The sequence below is a fragment of the Gobius niger genome (assembly GCF_951799975.1).
Source record: "Gobius niger genome assembly, chromosome: 13".
In the NCBI taxonomy this organism is placed as follows: domain Eukaryota; kingdom Metazoa; phylum Chordata; class Actinopteri; order Gobiiformes; family Gobiidae; genus Gobius; species Gobius niger.
Window position 1 is genome coordinate 21,117,326 of NC_136864.1, and position 15,869 is coordinate 21,133,194.

The window sequence follows — 15,869 nt, forward strand, 5'->3', positions numbered from 1 at the left end:
GAAACGTATTGCCATTTGCTTTACAGTCACGTTTACAACCGCAATGTCACTTTGATTGGACTGATGACGTGTTCAGTGACTTTGTTCAATTCGTGTTATGGAAGGATTGTGTTGTGCCATCTCGTACATTTTTTATTGAGTCAATACTCGGTACCACAAAAATATGGAGCACCTGTTTGAGAGAAGGTGCTTTGAGGGAGTCAGTGGGCTACCAGGCTGTGGGAGGGGACTGTGACACCGCCTCGCGTTGATGACGCTGTTTGGGAGACATTTGGACAGCCTATGTAACCCATATATCCTGGCGAGCAACAAATGGTGCGTGTTGCGCCTTCGACCATATACTGGAGTTGGGGACGTGCTGTCCGTGATCCTGTTGGGCGAATGCTGCGCGCGACGGGAGGGCTCTGTTGAGTGGATCGGAGACATAAGCGCTTTATGATGAGCCGCGTCGGTCAGAGTTTCAGGTATGGTATGTGAGCGCATTGAAGAAACGATGCTACAGCAACAGCGCGGGCAAGACACTCGGTTGCTGGTGTGTCCCTGTTTGCATGCATAGGGCGGACGAGTTTGGAGACACTCTGCATCCATGTCCAATCGATGTATCATTACACACGTGCGGTTACAGGGCCTGCACGCGCGTCTGTGGCGGTGAGACGTGTTTCACATGGTCTCCTGAGATCAAAGCAGTACGTGGCTACAGGTCCAGGGGCTACAGGTCCAGCTGTCCAAATGTCAGCGGATGGTTCTATGGATCTGTGCTATGACGTGGGGATCACAGGGATGAGCTTCGTGGCAGCTTGACCCAGTGACTTTAGGGGTCACTAACACCATGTGAGGTCAGATAATTAGGTAAAATGGTGAGCTTTTAACCTATATAAATGCCAACTTTCGCCAAAGTTAATAATAATATAGCTATTGTTGTCTCTAGGGCCTGGATGATATTGAGCTGTTATTATTTATTGTTGTTATTTATTATTATTTATTATTATTATTATTATTATTATTATTATTATTATTATTTTATTATTATTATTATTATTATTATTATTATTATAGCCATAAGCCTCATTATGGCCTACTTATTTGAAGTTCAATCTTATCACACTCCACATCAGAGTAGGCTACAGTACCTCACTGGGAGCCACTTGCAGGCGCGTGTCAAACATTATTTTTATTCTATTTTATTTATTTATATATTTTATATATTTATATTCTGTGTTGTGCGCATTGTGGTTATTGCGCGCGCGGAACAGCGATGCCATGCAGCTGTCTGCTGGAGCGGGTTATACCTTTTATATCACCAGCACCAGCACCAGCTCTTGCCAGAATGTGACACGAATTCACTGTCATTTTCTAACTCCGCTTAAGCCTTTTAGCTCAGCCAGCACAGCCTTCTTTGTTACAGCAGCTTTGAGCCAATCTGTTTAGGATTAGCCTATCTGCTAAGTGCACGTGCACATTTTGACTCTTCAAGTTTTCTTTAATTATTATAATTATTCGTCTATTTATTACACTTAAAGTCTGACCATCAACACTGTGTGTGATGCTTATGAACTTTGCTTGGACATGATCTCGGTCAGGTAGCGCTATCACCTTTAATTGGGTTTACAGAGATGGCAGCAGGTTTGCTGGATTTGCGGCCATATGTTTGCCCATTCGTGTAGACCGGCACCGCTGCCCTCACCTCCCTCAACCCCAGTCATTCTAACCGGCTTTAGCATCTGTGCGGTAAATTTAGGGCATGGCTGTTTGCTTGTCTGCCTCTCGGTTTAAACCACAAACGCAAGCGATGATTTTTAGTCGAGGTGTTATGCTACGCAGTGGCTGCATCTTTTCACTTCACAATGAGACTGAGGGCCAGGAGCCGAGAAAGACGGGAAAGATACAGGGATGAGGTAGGACAGAGCACAGCTATTTTGATATACAGGCTATTGCATTTGTCTGCATTTGTTTTGTTTTTTTGCTGTGTGTTATTTCTTTCTAGGTGAAATTTGAGGAGAGTGAAATGATTCCCAAATCAGGAAAATCTTCAGCAGACACCCGGAAAGGCGTGAGCATCCATGAGTTTGCAGCACTTGCCAGATCCTCCCTTAATGGTAATGTATTTTAACTCTATGGCGAATCCTTTTTAAACTGCAAAACGCACACAGATCTAGAATCTGAGAATTTGCTAAAGGCATATACCCATACAAAATTATCCTGATCTGATTAAGGATTACTGATTTGTCTCTGAAACTAAACCAGGTATAGTCGTTACACTGACAACAGGATTATCTGAAGTTTCTCAATCAAAAAAACGCAACATACAATATCAAATAGCACTGGTTCTCAAACTGTGGTACTTGAGCTTCTTTAGGTGGTACTCAGGGTCATGTGCACTTTTTGACTTTATTCATTTTTACTGAGTCATACATGCAGTTATGCTTTAGTAATGCATTTAAGTTAGGTGTTTTTCTGGTTTATACCTGGTTTACTCCCAGTTTAGGCCAAATCTTTTTAGACAGTTTAGCCTTGATTTGTCGTTGGCCTGGTGGTATTGGAAGATCAAATATTTTATATTATTATATCTATTATATACTTATTTTCCAAGTGATACTTCCCGTGAAAAGTTTGAGAACCACTGACTTACAGTGATCACTACATTTGTCCTGCATAAATTGTGGCTTTTGACCTGTACTGCACATGTAAATCCTCTGTTCTTTATCTCTGCAGGCATCTCCCAGGCCGTAAGGGATCATGTCACTAAACCCACCTCACTGGCGCAGGGTCGCGTCGCACACCTCATCGAGTGGAAAGGTTGGCCTAAACCGTCAGAACCCCCACCGGCCGCTCACACACACTTTAACGCCTACTGCCACCTGAGCGAGGGGGAGAAGGAGGCTCGCTTTGCTGCAGGCATGTCATGATTCGTCATCTCACACTTTGCTGTCACTCTCTTTATTCGCACGGGCACAGATCCTCTTACTTAGCCTGGGTGAGTTCCACAGGCTCATCTTCAGCCATGGAGTAATCCTCCTCGTTCAAAACCTTAGCATTGGCAATTCACATTTTATTACTCAAACTATGGTATGAAAAAAAAAAAAAGTTTAAGTTCGAATCCCATTGGTTCACACAGTGACTACGTCTACATGGTCAGAAAAATTAACTGGAGAAATCAGATAACACAATAATCAGATCGAATGCATTTACTTTCTCTTCAGAAATCAGCGAATCCAAAAACTCCGGGCTCTACATGTGCCAGTGCAAATTTTGGTTTCAATTCATGGATAACTTTTATTTATTTATTTTATTTTTTTTATGTCATTTTTTCATCAAAACTAATTTCAGTCTGTTCATAATATCTTTTGATTGTGGTCTTTGTGACATTAGTTTGGCGTCTTTGCTTTATTTTCCCGGTTAGTTTATGCACACGTGATCTGAAAGAAATCAGATTATATGAAAATCAGAACATGTATCAGATTATGCTGCTTTCCTGCCTGCTAATCTGAGAACTCCAGAAATCTGATTTTTGGTCTGCATGTAAACGTAGCCACTGTCTGCCTACATTAGCGTATGAAGGAGAAGGTGAGCGGGTGATTTAAAGCGCTTTGAGTGGAGAATGTAAGTGGAAACACGCTGTATAAATAGAGACTATTTGCCATATTGGCCAGAAGTGATTTGTAGTGGAGGTATTTTGAGCATTGAAATGGCCAGAATTCACTGTCTGGACTTTGAAAACTCAGAGAAGCACCTCCTCATGACATCAGTAGGGTAGGCGTTTAACCAGGCAAACTGAATTACTCAAACCTGCTACAGATCTGGGTTTTAATATTCATACAGGAACAATGGTCAAACGCTAAAAAAGCACGTTCAGCATAAAATGTGCAGTCTGTGGGTGATGGCTCGCCTTGACTGCAGATGGTGGCCTATTAGACAGCCTCAACTGTTTGGCAACGGCACAGCGGCTCCTGTTGTTCAGCTGTGACTCATCCTTGTGGCGCTGGTTTCATGGGCAGGGTTTGATCATTAGAGAGAGGGAGGGGAGATGACTGCAAGCTCTGCGCTCACACCATGCACGTCCATCAGCATAATACACATTTAATGAACGATAGCAATATTTCATTTAGTGAGTGTGATGGAAGGTTACCAAAAACCCTCAAGGGGCTAAACAAGTCGCAACATATTAGACAAATAATATGCTGTAAGTATAGATACTGTGTAAATATGCATTTCAAATGGATCGCAGGAGCCAATATAACCCTATGAGAGTCAATATTAATACTATTGTAAGAAAGTGTCGCCTTTTTTTATTTGTGCTCACAGCAATGACATAAAACTTTATCTGTTTTTGTTTTGTGTGCAATAGCCCAATAAGAAATATTAATCATAAACCAGGTCAGAACATCTGCCATGTCTCTGTTTGGATTTACCCAAATCTAGAAACGTCTTAGGAAAAAAGTGTCAAAATGGCAATGAAAACGCGACAAAAAGTGACCAAACAAAAGAGCGACAAAAACGTGCCAGAAAAGCAACAATGCAAAAAAAAAAAAGACTTAAGTGCAACAAAATGGGATGAAACATGACAAAAAGGCAACAACAAAAAAATGATGAAAAAGCAATAAAAATACAAGTAAAAGCATTTTAAAAAAAACACCTACAAAAAAGTGACAGAAATGAAAGAAATAAGTGACTTCAAAAACGAGACAAAAACACGGCGACAACGCAACAAAAAAAAAGTTAGGGTCAGTTTTTGTAGGTCACCGCTTTCTAATGGGTCCTTACACAGTCGAGAAGCTTTTCGATTTGGGTAAAGCCGAACTGGAGACAATGTGCTCGGTTCAGTCGGGGGTTAAGAGGTTCCCCTCTTGGTATTCGGTCACGACGAGTGCTACATTTGTAAATTTTGCCGTATTGCAGGTGTGGCGGAACAGTTTGCCATTGCAGAGGCCAAGCTGCGAGCCTGGGCCTCTATCGATGACGACGATGACGAAGAGGGGGAAGACTCAAACGATGATGACGTCGCCGCCAATGAACAGAATCACGCCTTCACTCGGCAAACCTCAGGTATTGACGGTCACCATTCGTCTGCTGCCGTCATCTCATTTCACTGTCCTTTCCATCACTGACTGAACTCTACTCATTGTCCCGTCCACCCAACCATCCCGTTCGGCGCCTCCAGGGATTTTGACTCTCTGCTCCTCTCTCAGACGCCGACAACTTCAGCCCTGTTGTCCCACAAGACACGGGCGCGGAGGAGGTGGAGCCTGACGCACTCTCGGGATCGTCGGGCGGCGGGGGCAGCCTGCTGTGTGCCAAACAAGTCTCCCACAGTGGCCCACATTCGTCCCAGACCGTTTCACCCACTTCGCCCGCCAGCTACCTGAGCCCATTCCTGCAGGGGGGAGAAGAAGAAGAGGAGGAGGAGGAGGAGCAACCTGCGCAGTTACGGGATCACCCCCAGAGCGAGCCGTACATGAGCCAAAAGCACGAGTGGAGGCCCCGAGCACGCAGTAGCCGCTATGACTCCTGCTACTCTACGTCCCACTCGGAGTCCCCCGGAGAGGAGGACGAGGAGGATAGCGTGTTCCAGGAGATCCGCGTCTGGCACTGCACTCCGAGGGGCTTCTTCTCCGACCGGGCGTCCTCTGGAGTGGCCTCATTTGACGAGGAAGAGGAGCAGGACGAGGAGCAGGAGAGGAAAGATGACAAAGAGTACTTGATGTGATGTTTTGTCCCATCTTTGTCTCAGTGGAGTCAGTGTGTTTTATTCCGGACACGGTTATAAAAAGCTAGATATCACTTTTGGCCAAATTGGATCATCAGGAAGCGGTTGTGGGTCACTCTGTTTGCATTAAAATGTTTTCAAATGATTCAAGACTTAAAGAAAGGCCAGGAAATAAAAGCATTGAGTTCTGTCTTGTCTCGTTGCATGTTGCTTGAAGTAGATAGAGTTTGGGATGTTTCTGATTCAAAACACAAAAGGATGGCCAATGCGGAATCTACCTTTTTATTTCCGACAATGTTTTTAACTGTGACCCTACATTCACATCCCGTCTCCCCTCTCCTTGCTTCCTTCACTCTCTGCCTTCTCGCGCCCTCCCTGTACTGGCCATGCTCCATGTGACTTGCTGCTGTGAACAGTGTCCGTGGGTGGAAAGTTCAATCGAATGTAAAGCTGTTGTTTTGTGAAGTCATGTCCGTTTTTTATGGGTATTTTGTAGTGTTGCCAAGTCATGCAAGGTGGGCTATGTTTGATACTGATACTGAATGTCTGGGAAAAATGTGAAGTAAATAAATATTGCTTTTTCAATTACTTGTTTTGTTTTGGTTTGTTTTACCAAAAAACACAGAAGATTTGTGTTTAAATTTAATCATTCACTCATGTACAAAACAATTTATGTTCTCTGAAAAATAACAGTGGCTGCTTGATTTCAAATGCATAATTCTCCTGTACACAGCATGTATGTTATATTTGTATGTACAAAGCATATATACAGTTCAGTGCCATATAAAGGGAGATACTACAGACTTATTGCTTAACTAGATACGCTGCAAATAAGACTCCTTACACTGGTATGTCTGAGCAATATTTCACATTCTCAATGCCAAAGATGCAAATAAATGAATGCACAAATGTACACAGACAAGAACAAGCCCTGATTGGTTCAAATAAAACATGGTTTCAATTCAAATAGTTGTACAAAGCTACAGTAAGACATTTGCATTCATTTGAAACACAGACATGTTTGTCTCTCTCACACACAGACCCCCACACACATTTAACTGTGCTATAAAACCTCTGCATTAGAGGCCAGGCTGGATTAACTTTGCCATAAAGATGCATATGACTGGAATAATATCTACAGGGTGCATAAGTCAGTGTGTTGCACTTATGCTAGTGTGCTCTGTACATTATGCCCACTATCCTGCTGTTCCTGTAACATGCCAGAGACAGTAGAAATTCACACAGTTCAAGCTATAGAAGCGTTTTATACAAATCAAAATACTTTCAGCTGTGTCCTTAGACAGTCAGTTTGGCTTTGACCTTCAGAATGTAGTAGTGGAAATACAGTGTGCTTTACCTTTGTCTGGAGCCTCAGGTCCGACAGAAGCTGCCTTTTTTTGTTTGTTTGTGTTGTTTTGGGGGGGATGACATATACAACGTACAATATTCTAATAACAGAATGCTAATTCAACAAACTGCTGCAATCAAAGACAACCATGAAGGAATATTCAAACATATAATGAATACAAATATTCATTTTGCATATCAGGCCATTTCTATACTGTATTGTAAAGAGACCAGCCTTAAATGAATGGTAGGTAGTGGCAGAGATCGTATACCTCTGTGCTTGGTCACTTACAGATGTGCTTGATTATTGAGAACTGCAGTCAGATCCCTTTATTTTTCTCTCCCAAAAAATATTATCAACACAAAGTTCATTTGGCATAAGCGCTAGTATGACACAGAAAATCAACAACTTTGGCAAATCAGACACTCTCACACCCACACACCCATCCACACCCCCGCACTGTCAAAGTCTTACTATCGTCAAATGTTGACCGTGATTATAATCATTTGGTAATAAATGACCAAAACAAATCATTAGGTCTTTTAGTCTTTCCTCAAATCAATCTAAACAATACTTAATATTGACATGAGTAAGAATAATAAGGTGTGTTTTAGGAAACTCTTCACTGGGACTATTGTACACATCACCAAGTCTGGTTAGGTTGTTGTACAAGTTTTCTTTTCTTTTTCAGAATACACATTGCAATATCTTTTTAATATAGTTTGTCTAATAAATAGTTTTCATGCATGTCTGACTTTTTGTGACGGGGATATAATTTCAAATAAGTTATGTACTTACGCCCATAAAGAAATTCTCCTGTGATTATCGTTGGGTTTTTGAAAAGATCGACGTTGATGCACAAACATGTTTCCTTTCTCACCTCATCGTTATAATGCTTTGAAAACATGGAGTTGGACTTGACTGTAACATTCATAAGACAACAGTATGCATCCCTGCTCATCATTCATGCCGGTCATCACTGTGGGCGGGGCTTCCCTCTTCCTCCAGCTCTGATTGGTCGGGGTCCTGACTTTGTTCCAGCTGGGCTTCATCAACATCCAGAGTCTGGCTGGGGGGGTCATAGTCACAGGCCAGTTCAGACTCCTCTGTGTGGGAGGGGCTACAGTCAAAAGTGAACTCTGACTGGTCCTCTGCAAAAGAGGGGCTTTCTTGGAGCACCAGCTCTGATGAATCCGTGATATCAACAGTTTGCCCTGTTGCAAATTGTAAAGTGCATTGGTCTGAAAATTCAACAGGGATCTCTTTTAACGGGAGGCCGGCATCGTCCTCCGACTTGGGGCGGTTGGGGTCCCGTGGCAATGAGAGACCCCTGTGACGGATACACAGTTTGTGGAGTTCAGTTACCTCAGATACACTCGTGGTATTGCCACTGTCCCGAAAACTTGCCAAAGGGGGGCGCACTTTGACCCCAGTCACTGTCACTGAACCCTCAATGGCTTTACGTAACTGCAACAACAGGAGAAACACAGTCAAACAGTTAATTTGATGTTAGTCAAGAGCAAAACGTTGAATAAATATAGCAATTGCCTCTTTGAGCGATACCACTCCAACCAGACGTCCCATACTAGTCACATAAGCATGGTCCAGGCCCAGCAGAGAAAAGATGGTGTGAGTCTATGGACAAGGAGCAAGTTAAGCCAGAGCAATTCAAACAGCCCTGAAACAACCATATTTGTGTTTCTTACATATTATTATTGTATTATTATTGACATTATTCGACAGTGGCACACAAACTGTCAATGGTGTGGCCACAAATGAGACTAGTATATGTGCGGCGTAAACTTCTAGGCGATCATCCAGCCCATTACGCAAAACTTGTAAATTTATCCTATCCTATCTAAAAATACTCCCAAAGTGTCTCGTTTAGTTTTTGCAGGGGCTGGTACCTTATGGAGTGATGTTTGCTCAACCAGTTGGAAAGGAGCAGGGTCAATCTTGCAGTTCTTAAAGTCGACAGCTTGATCGAGTTGCTGCTCCACCCACACGGAAATCTGAATCAGACAAGAGACAAGTCCGATTCAGCACATAATTAACAACAAACAGACAAATAAAGTCTAATCATTTTTGATGTTACTGCAGATCTGACCTCTGTTGGGCTCATGTGGTCTTCTACCGCAGCAGAATCCTGAAAACAAAACTTTGTTTTTAAGTCTATTCATCATCAACATCACTTCAGACGTGTTGATAACACCAACTCACAGTATTGTTTTGATAAGAACACAATACTCAAGAGTCAGATCCAGGCTGCAGTCAGGTTGAGGACAGTGACCACTGCACAACACAAACGGGCCCTGGTTTCTCACGCCCTTTCACTCTCTGCAAAGCCACGTATTGCTGTGGTCGATGCACTACAAATATTTTGGTTCTGCCCTCACTGTGTGCTTGTCGCAATGCAACGGTTACTAAGCAACAGTCTCTAGGCGGCAGACAGTCTTACCGCCATGGAGATCCTCACACGTTTGGGCCTGGCCTTTCTGAGATCAGGAGGAGCCGGCCCAGGGCTCTTCCGGGGCAGAGAGAAGCATCAACACAACATGAACACAGTGTCAGTCAAAGAGGACACTTCACTCACAACATGGCACTCTGCAACATCGGATCAATCCACTTCTCAGAGAGAAGGGCCCGCCATGTGAGCACAATGTTGCTGATCGCCTAATTACTACAGATGAAGGTGAAGGCACAGGCTGCACCAGAAATGTTACACAACACTTTGTTAAAGAAACTGCCAAGAACAAAAGACATTATGAGGACTACAGAGCATTTCAGATATTAACCAGCTGCATATTAATGTTGTCCCTCAATGTGAAGTAACAAATAAGTCCTGTCAGAACAACAGCATCATTTAGGGACAAACATTACAAACTGATACGACGGCGACGGTAACTGAAGCTGAACATTTTCACATGTTTTCACAAATACAAGCACAGCTGTTCATAAACAGCTTCATAATGTTATTACAATCTCCTGAGTGTTTCCTACAGAGAAGAGTCAATATATTTAATCATCTAACAGGGAAAACATCCCGTAAGTCTGTCCACAGCTGTGTAAATGACAAAAAATGTCTAGTGTGTGGATTGAACAGCTTCAGTTTCAAAGTGCAGAGGCATGCTTCCTCACACACATGCTCTCTGCGGCGATTCCACATAACAGGGCAGTCCTTAATGGTATTCTGAACACCTGTGCTCACAGGAGGTTGTCTGTTTGTGACCGACTTTATCTTGCATCACAGAGTCATGCCTGCATACTTTGTATGCATTTGTAATCCACATACAAGCTTTTAATACACAGTATACAGTATACACCAAACATACGCAAACGTATACTTAAGTGGTGCACTATGCAACTTTTTATGTAATTTATGTAATTTTATGTACTAGTGCATATTTGACCTTTCACTGACCCAACGGCTGAATGGGTGGTTAGTCTAGCGCAGGGGTCACCAACGTGGTGCCCGCGGGCACCCAGGGGCCCTTTGGGGCATGTCCAGTAGCCCTTGGGACTTTTTCTAAAGTGTAAAACACTTCATTTTCTTGAATCTAATTCTTAAAATTACAGTTATTTCGGTTCTTGTGACTCAGTATGAGTTTAAATAAAGCTATTTTAATATAATATGGGGTCAATATCCTATAAGTGAACAGTGTACGTTTAAGTCTTTAGAATTTGTCTTTAACTGGTAGCCCTGGAACAACTTAATGCTCTTAAAGTAGCCCTCAGCTGAAATAAGGTTGGTGACCCCTGGTCTAGCGCCTTTACTTTCTGTCCTGGTGGCCCCATGATGCTTTAGGATACATTTTATTTAGTTTTTTTTAAGGTTTTGGAATGGGATGTATGCGCAACCATGGACATGGGTCAATCAGCAGTGTAAAAAAACAATTATATATATATTTTTATTATATTTTATGCAAGATGGAGTGACTAGCTAGCCTCTGATTGGCTAGCTAGTCAAGCTAAACTATAAATTGGCCCTAAACTTAACCTTAATGAAAGAGATGTCTACTAAAAGTGTCTTATTGAGATTCATTGAGCACTTCAACTTGCACTACGCTACTTCCATTTCTCAATTTTAAATGGAAGTAGCATTACTGTGTTACAGTAAATGCAATTCTATTCTATTTAGTAGTCAGCGTCAGTAAACCTTAAGCCTAAATATTAGAGAGGTCTAATGAAAGCTCCAGTGTAGTGTGTTACAATTACTTTTAAACTCACTGTCATTTGGCTTCAACAATTACATTTAGCCACCATTAGTGTCTATCAGAGAAGATCTTATAAATCAAAGCTTGCTGCTTGTGAGAGAAGACCACCCATCAGCCCCACCCTCCCACTGCATCACACCTTACATACCCTTGTGCTCACCTCCAACAGCTCTTTGTCCTGGTCCGTGCAGGAAAGTGTCTGAGAGCCTGAAAAGTAAACAGTATGTGTCAACAACAGTACAAGGCTTGTTTTTGTATCAGTGACCTCATCATGCCTGATTAGAGACAATAATAGTCAAGAAAAGATATTACTTCTAAGAAGACTTTGTTTTGGTTTTGTTTACAATTACAGTGGGTCTATCTACTGCATAATGCAGAACTGCTCTACTTGCATGCGGTTCAGAAGATACATACTGTTTGATGTCTCTGTGTTGATGGCAGACACTGTTTTTAGCGCAGATTTGAGAGGAAGCTGCAGGTTGGACGCAGCCGGGCTGAAGGAGGACGACTCCTCTGTAGAGATCTATGTGGAAAATACATTAAGAGGAGGGGCCACACACAGTAAAACACATGCAGACGAAAAGAGCACATGCACAGGACAGCACAGGTAAGGGCACAGACGACACGCACACACAGAAAACATGTTATTGTACAACATTTACACAGTATGGTGTAACCAAGACTTACCCCAGCAGCCCATTACCCCTCTCTGTGCCTTTACCTATTGCTACATGCTAGCCCCATGCTGCCGTGTAGCCGCCCGCCCTCAGCCCGCCCCCGATTGCCTCACACCTCTTGCGCGCTCACCAAAAAGCGAACCGTTTGGCGAGCGTTGGTGCGAGGAGTGGCGTTGATGACGTGGGTTTCCCCACAAGGGGAGCTGGCACTACTGTCTGAGTTGAGACTGGGCAGAGGTTCCTGAGTGCCATTGTCCTGGGCCATCTGCCGGAGGTACTGCAGTCTGCGCTGCCGACCGAGCTGCAGTGTCAGCAGAGACTGCAGCTGCAGCCTCTCAATGGAGCCCAGCAGGATCATGGACTCTAAAATGCAACATGAGGTTAAAGGTTAATCAGGACTGCAGTATCACTGTAGTACTTTATGTCAATACAATTAGGAGTGGGTTTGTGTTTTTGTCAGCAGTGGTTTGTTACTTTGTTGCACAGCCAATAAAACGTAAATTCATATTTTAAAGAAAATAAGTTACATAGCTAAGAAAAAATAGTTGTCACCAAATCTTTTCATAGAAAAGTAGTCACACCCTACACGTATTATTTGTTTGTATTTACAACACATATCACATTGTTACCTTTGGACTCAACCAAGGCCAGTGTCTTGAGCTGTCCCGTCTGAAGCATCTCCTGTAACTCCCTGTAGGTTGAGCTAAGTGTGATGTAGCGCAAATCTCTGACCATGATGTCTTCCACCCGGATATTGTACTTCCTAGAATGTGGTGTGAAACAAGGTCTCAAAGATAACTCTTCACAACCACTGATGGAAAAAAAAAGAAGAAAAACACACTCACTCATGGTGTCCCATTCCCAGCTCAGGGAGGTAGGGGAGTTTCTTAATGCGAATGATGGAGTCATAGAGAGAGGGCTGAAGGGCTTGTGCCACAGCGTTGGCCAGGATGACAGCAATCATGACCGGCAGGATGTGTGAGATCTGACCAGTGAGTTCAAACACGATCACAGCCGTGGAGACAGTGTGTGTGACTGCCCCGGAGAGCGCCGCAGCTCCTGAGCACACAAAGGCAGGCAAGATGGTTGTTTTGCTCACAGATTAATATCTTACCGTATTACACCATTCAGTATGTAAAAATGTAGTAAATGTTTCTTCTCAGAAGCCGATGAATAATGAAAAAGCATTTTACAGCTTAGTGCCTCTGTGAGTCACACTATATTTACAGTCAAATCAACCAGAATAATTATCAAAGATGGATTTATGAACAGTTTTCCTCTTGATGCTCCAGTTTCTTGGTGTGGTTTTGCAATATAGTCAATATATTATTAGTATAGTCAAGAAAATTAGTAAAAGAATGAATCATTTTAAAATATAATCATGCAATGGGACATAGTAAAGGAGATACCCTCTATTTTAACTGACTTGTGATATGTATTGTTTTGCTGACAGCACTTCACATCAACCTCTCCATGAAATGTATTGAAAGAGCATACCGACAACGGCATATCCTCCAGGAACTATGGGATACACGGTGCCGTCCGCGTGGATACCATCAGGAAACGCAGACGCCATTATCTCGCCGACAAGTCTGCCAAATGCTGCACCTGCCAATCAAACAGCAAAAGAACAGGCTGCTCATTGCGGGAGAGTGTCCCTCAGATTTAACAAAAACAAGCGATATTTCTCACCTATTAGAAAGACTGGCATGAAGGCACCGCAAGGAACCGGCATGGTGGTGGCTACGGCGGACATCCAAAACTGCAAAAAGGGACATTTAACAATGGTTGGGTTCAGAAAATATTAATACCTCACTATTTATTCCCGTGTTACAATCTGAGACTGAATTTCATTGTTTTTTTTGGGTGGAAAATCTAAACTCAGGTCTAGGTACAGTCTCTAGCAGATCATCTAATTTAATTCAAACCAGATGCATTGTTTAAAGCGCGGACACTCTCCCGCACATGTGCTAACTTTGTGCTAATCATGGGCAATTAATAGAACTGACCACAGAACGTTTATTAATGTTTCCAAACAGCACAGCTCAATGTCATTGACAGATCAATGTGACAGGTTTGCAGCTCTTGTAGGGTCTGACAACTCATGTCAACATTATATTAGGACAAGGGTCTCCAACTTTTTGCCCCTTTTATAAAATATAAATTGCAGCGATGCTTGCTCTCTGCTTTGAGGAAACTGTTGATGAAGTACACACTGGAAAGTTAGTAGCCATACTATTACATCACAAAGGGAAAACTTGTTTCCTCTCACTACTTCACTAGAATTACCTTCATTTCTGTAGATTCAGTTTAACATCACCTCAAAGAAAAACACCATCTGTAATTTTAATTTATCAACATGTTGCAGAAATATAGAAAGCCTATATTTCTACAAAGAGAGGCCTGGCAAGCTATTGGTTTGTTGTAGGGTAACCAGAGAAGAATTGGTTTACTTTTCTATATCCGACTGCTTATTTAATAATTTGTAAATAATGAAAGAAATCTGCAAACTATCTGAACCAGCTGTACATACTGACAATCAAAACTGCAAAATTCCAAATGAAGTCACTTTGAAACACACTTTCATAATGATGAAGAGGATCAGTGTGATGAAGACGTTGACTTGTGGGTGTCTCCAGCCGTGATGGTGGCTGATGTAGTCGAACTCCTCTGCAACCCCATGTCGGCACCATGTCCGGTTGTCAAACAGGGCCACCAGGGACTCGTGTTGCGTCAACTGTCAGTGAGCACAACATGGCTTTAATGAGCACAATGCTAAATCAGTTACATTTACTCAAATACATTTACTGTGACATGTGACCAGGAATGCTCCTCCGAACAGAAAATGCGCTCATAATTTGAACTTTTTAATGCCTTGAATTAAGCTGATTTTTTAAATTCAAATACAACAGCAGCAGAACTCTAAAGGGCCTCACATCCATTTCCTCGTTTACATCGCACTGCCTTATGTTCTGCTTGCAGCTTTATAGGCTCTCACAGGTCAAACTAAAAACTTTATTAACCCCATCGTGAGCTAAATAAAAAAGTCTGCGCTATGCTTTCTGAGAGGGGACTGGTGAGCTGTGTGCATGGGAGAGACTACAGTACATTTCATGTACATTTTATTTTATTCTGTACAGAAGCCAGTGAAAGTGCTCCCGGTGATCGACTCGTCTCCTGGTCCTTCCTTCTCCGCGCAGTACTCCAATCGAACACAACGCAGAGACCACAAAGGGTTAACGGATGTGCCCCAAGTCCATAAGACTATGTTGAACTGATCCACACCCGTTACAATGGGTTAGTAGTAATGGGTTAATAAAAATAAAACAATGTTTGTGTCCCGAGACATTGAGACATAGCCACGGGTCGGCACTCGCTAGGCCGTAATTGCATTAACTTGACCAAAACAAAAGCACACGTTCACCCCCACAAACCCTCAACCTCCCCCTCGGAGTCTGGAAGGAGGAAAAGGCTGTTGAACATTGGTCATGGTTGTTTCTCCACCCCAAGTACTTCCACCTTAAAAGTGTTATGTTTGGAGTGGCAAGAGCTGAAAGTGCACTCCTACTAAGCGCAAATTGTCTGCGTTTAGAAACACAAGATCGGGCCCTGAGAGTCACTTCGCAAAGCTCTGGTTACTAACCTTCAAAAAGTTTTGATTTATGATTTCTTTTGCTATACTACTGCGTTAACTGCAGTTTCCTGAATGCCACAAATTATTTCACTGAGGCTGCATTTCTAAACTCTGACATTACATTTCTGTCATATTCCGGGCTTTTGCTACCACTGCAGTAGCCTAAATAATTGCACTGAGACTTTTCCATGCATGACCACACATCTCGGCTCATTGTTATGCAGCAGGGCCGACACCCAAAAGTGCCTAAATCTTCTTATAAATCTGGTCTGCTCATGACTCTTGGCAGTGA

At 42.6% G+C, this 15,869-nt stretch overlaps 2 protein-coding genes across 8 annotated transcripts in view; one reads left to right on the forward strand and one right to left on the reverse strand.

The window, feature by feature from the left end:
* The first annotated feature begins 226 nt into the window (after positions 1-226).
* Positions 227-5,791, forward strand: fam131aa (family with sequence similarity 131 member Aa). Of its 2 annotated transcripts, none has more exons than XM_079569267.1 (5): positions 227-464; positions 1,985-2,096; positions 2,713-2,895; positions 4,897-5,043; positions 5,187-5,791. In XM_079569267.1, the coding sequence occupies exons 2-5, from the start codon at positions 2,006-2,008 to the stop codon at positions 5,702-5,704; spliced, it is 939 nt and encodes a 312-aa protein (XP_079425393.1). In that variant the 5' UTR covers positions 227-464; positions 1,985-2,005; the 3' UTR covers positions 5,705-5,791. The 2 variants fall into 2 exon arrangements, with proteins under 2 accessions (XP_079425393.1, XP_079425392.1); XM_079569266.1 differs by lacking the exon at positions 227-464 and adding an exon at positions 1,646-1,895.
* Positions 5,792-6,293: 502 nt separating this feature from the next.
* clcn2a (chloride channel, voltage-sensitive 2a) overlaps positions 6,294-15,869 on the reverse strand; it is a 47,861-nt gene continuing 38,285 nt past the window's right edge. For 2 of the 6 annotated variants that reach the window (XM_079568667.1, XM_079568671.1), the window contains 12 exons: positions 14,525-14,680; positions 13,636-13,705; positions 13,441-13,551; positions 12,789-13,002; positions 12,573-12,706; positions 12,059-12,306; positions 11,681-11,789; positions 11,427-11,473; positions 9,511-9,576; positions 9,160-9,198; positions 8,960-9,064; positions 8,511-8,687 (listed from right to left, as the gene is read on the reverse strand). In XM_079568667.1, the coding sequence (XP_079424793.1) occupies positions 8,562-8,687; positions 8,960-9,064; positions 9,160-9,198; positions 9,511-9,576; positions 11,427-11,473; positions 11,681-11,789; positions 12,059-12,306; positions 12,573-12,706; positions 12,789-13,002; positions 13,441-13,551; positions 13,636-13,705; positions 14,525-14,680 (1,425 nt within the window). In that variant the 3' untranslated portion in view covers positions 8,511-8,561. Of the gene's footprint in view, positions 8,688-8,959; positions 9,065-9,159; positions 9,199-9,510; positions 9,577-11,426; positions 11,474-11,680; positions 11,790-12,058; positions 12,307-12,572; positions 12,707-12,788; positions 13,003-13,440; positions 13,552-13,635; positions 13,706-14,524; positions 14,681-15,869 lie in introns of all 6 variants that reach the window. The other 4 variants (XM_079568672.1, XM_079568668.1, XM_079568669.1 and 1 more) reach the window with 4 other exon arrangements.

Excerpts from the sequence above, each read along its gene's own strand:
- fam131aa (XM_079569266.1), top strand. The coding sequence starts at position 1,845 with ATGAGACTGAGGGCCAGGAGCCGAGAAAGACGGGAAAGATACAGGGAT. Across the intron at positions 1,896-1,984 it reads GGGAAAGATACAGGGATGAG|GTGAAATTTGAGGAGAGTGA; the intron begins GTAGGACAGAGC and ends ATTTCTTTCTAG. Across the intron at positions 2,097-2,712 it reads TGCCAGATCCTCCCTTAATG|GCATCTCCCAGGCCGTAAGG; the intron begins GTAATGTATTTT and ends TTATCTCTGCAG.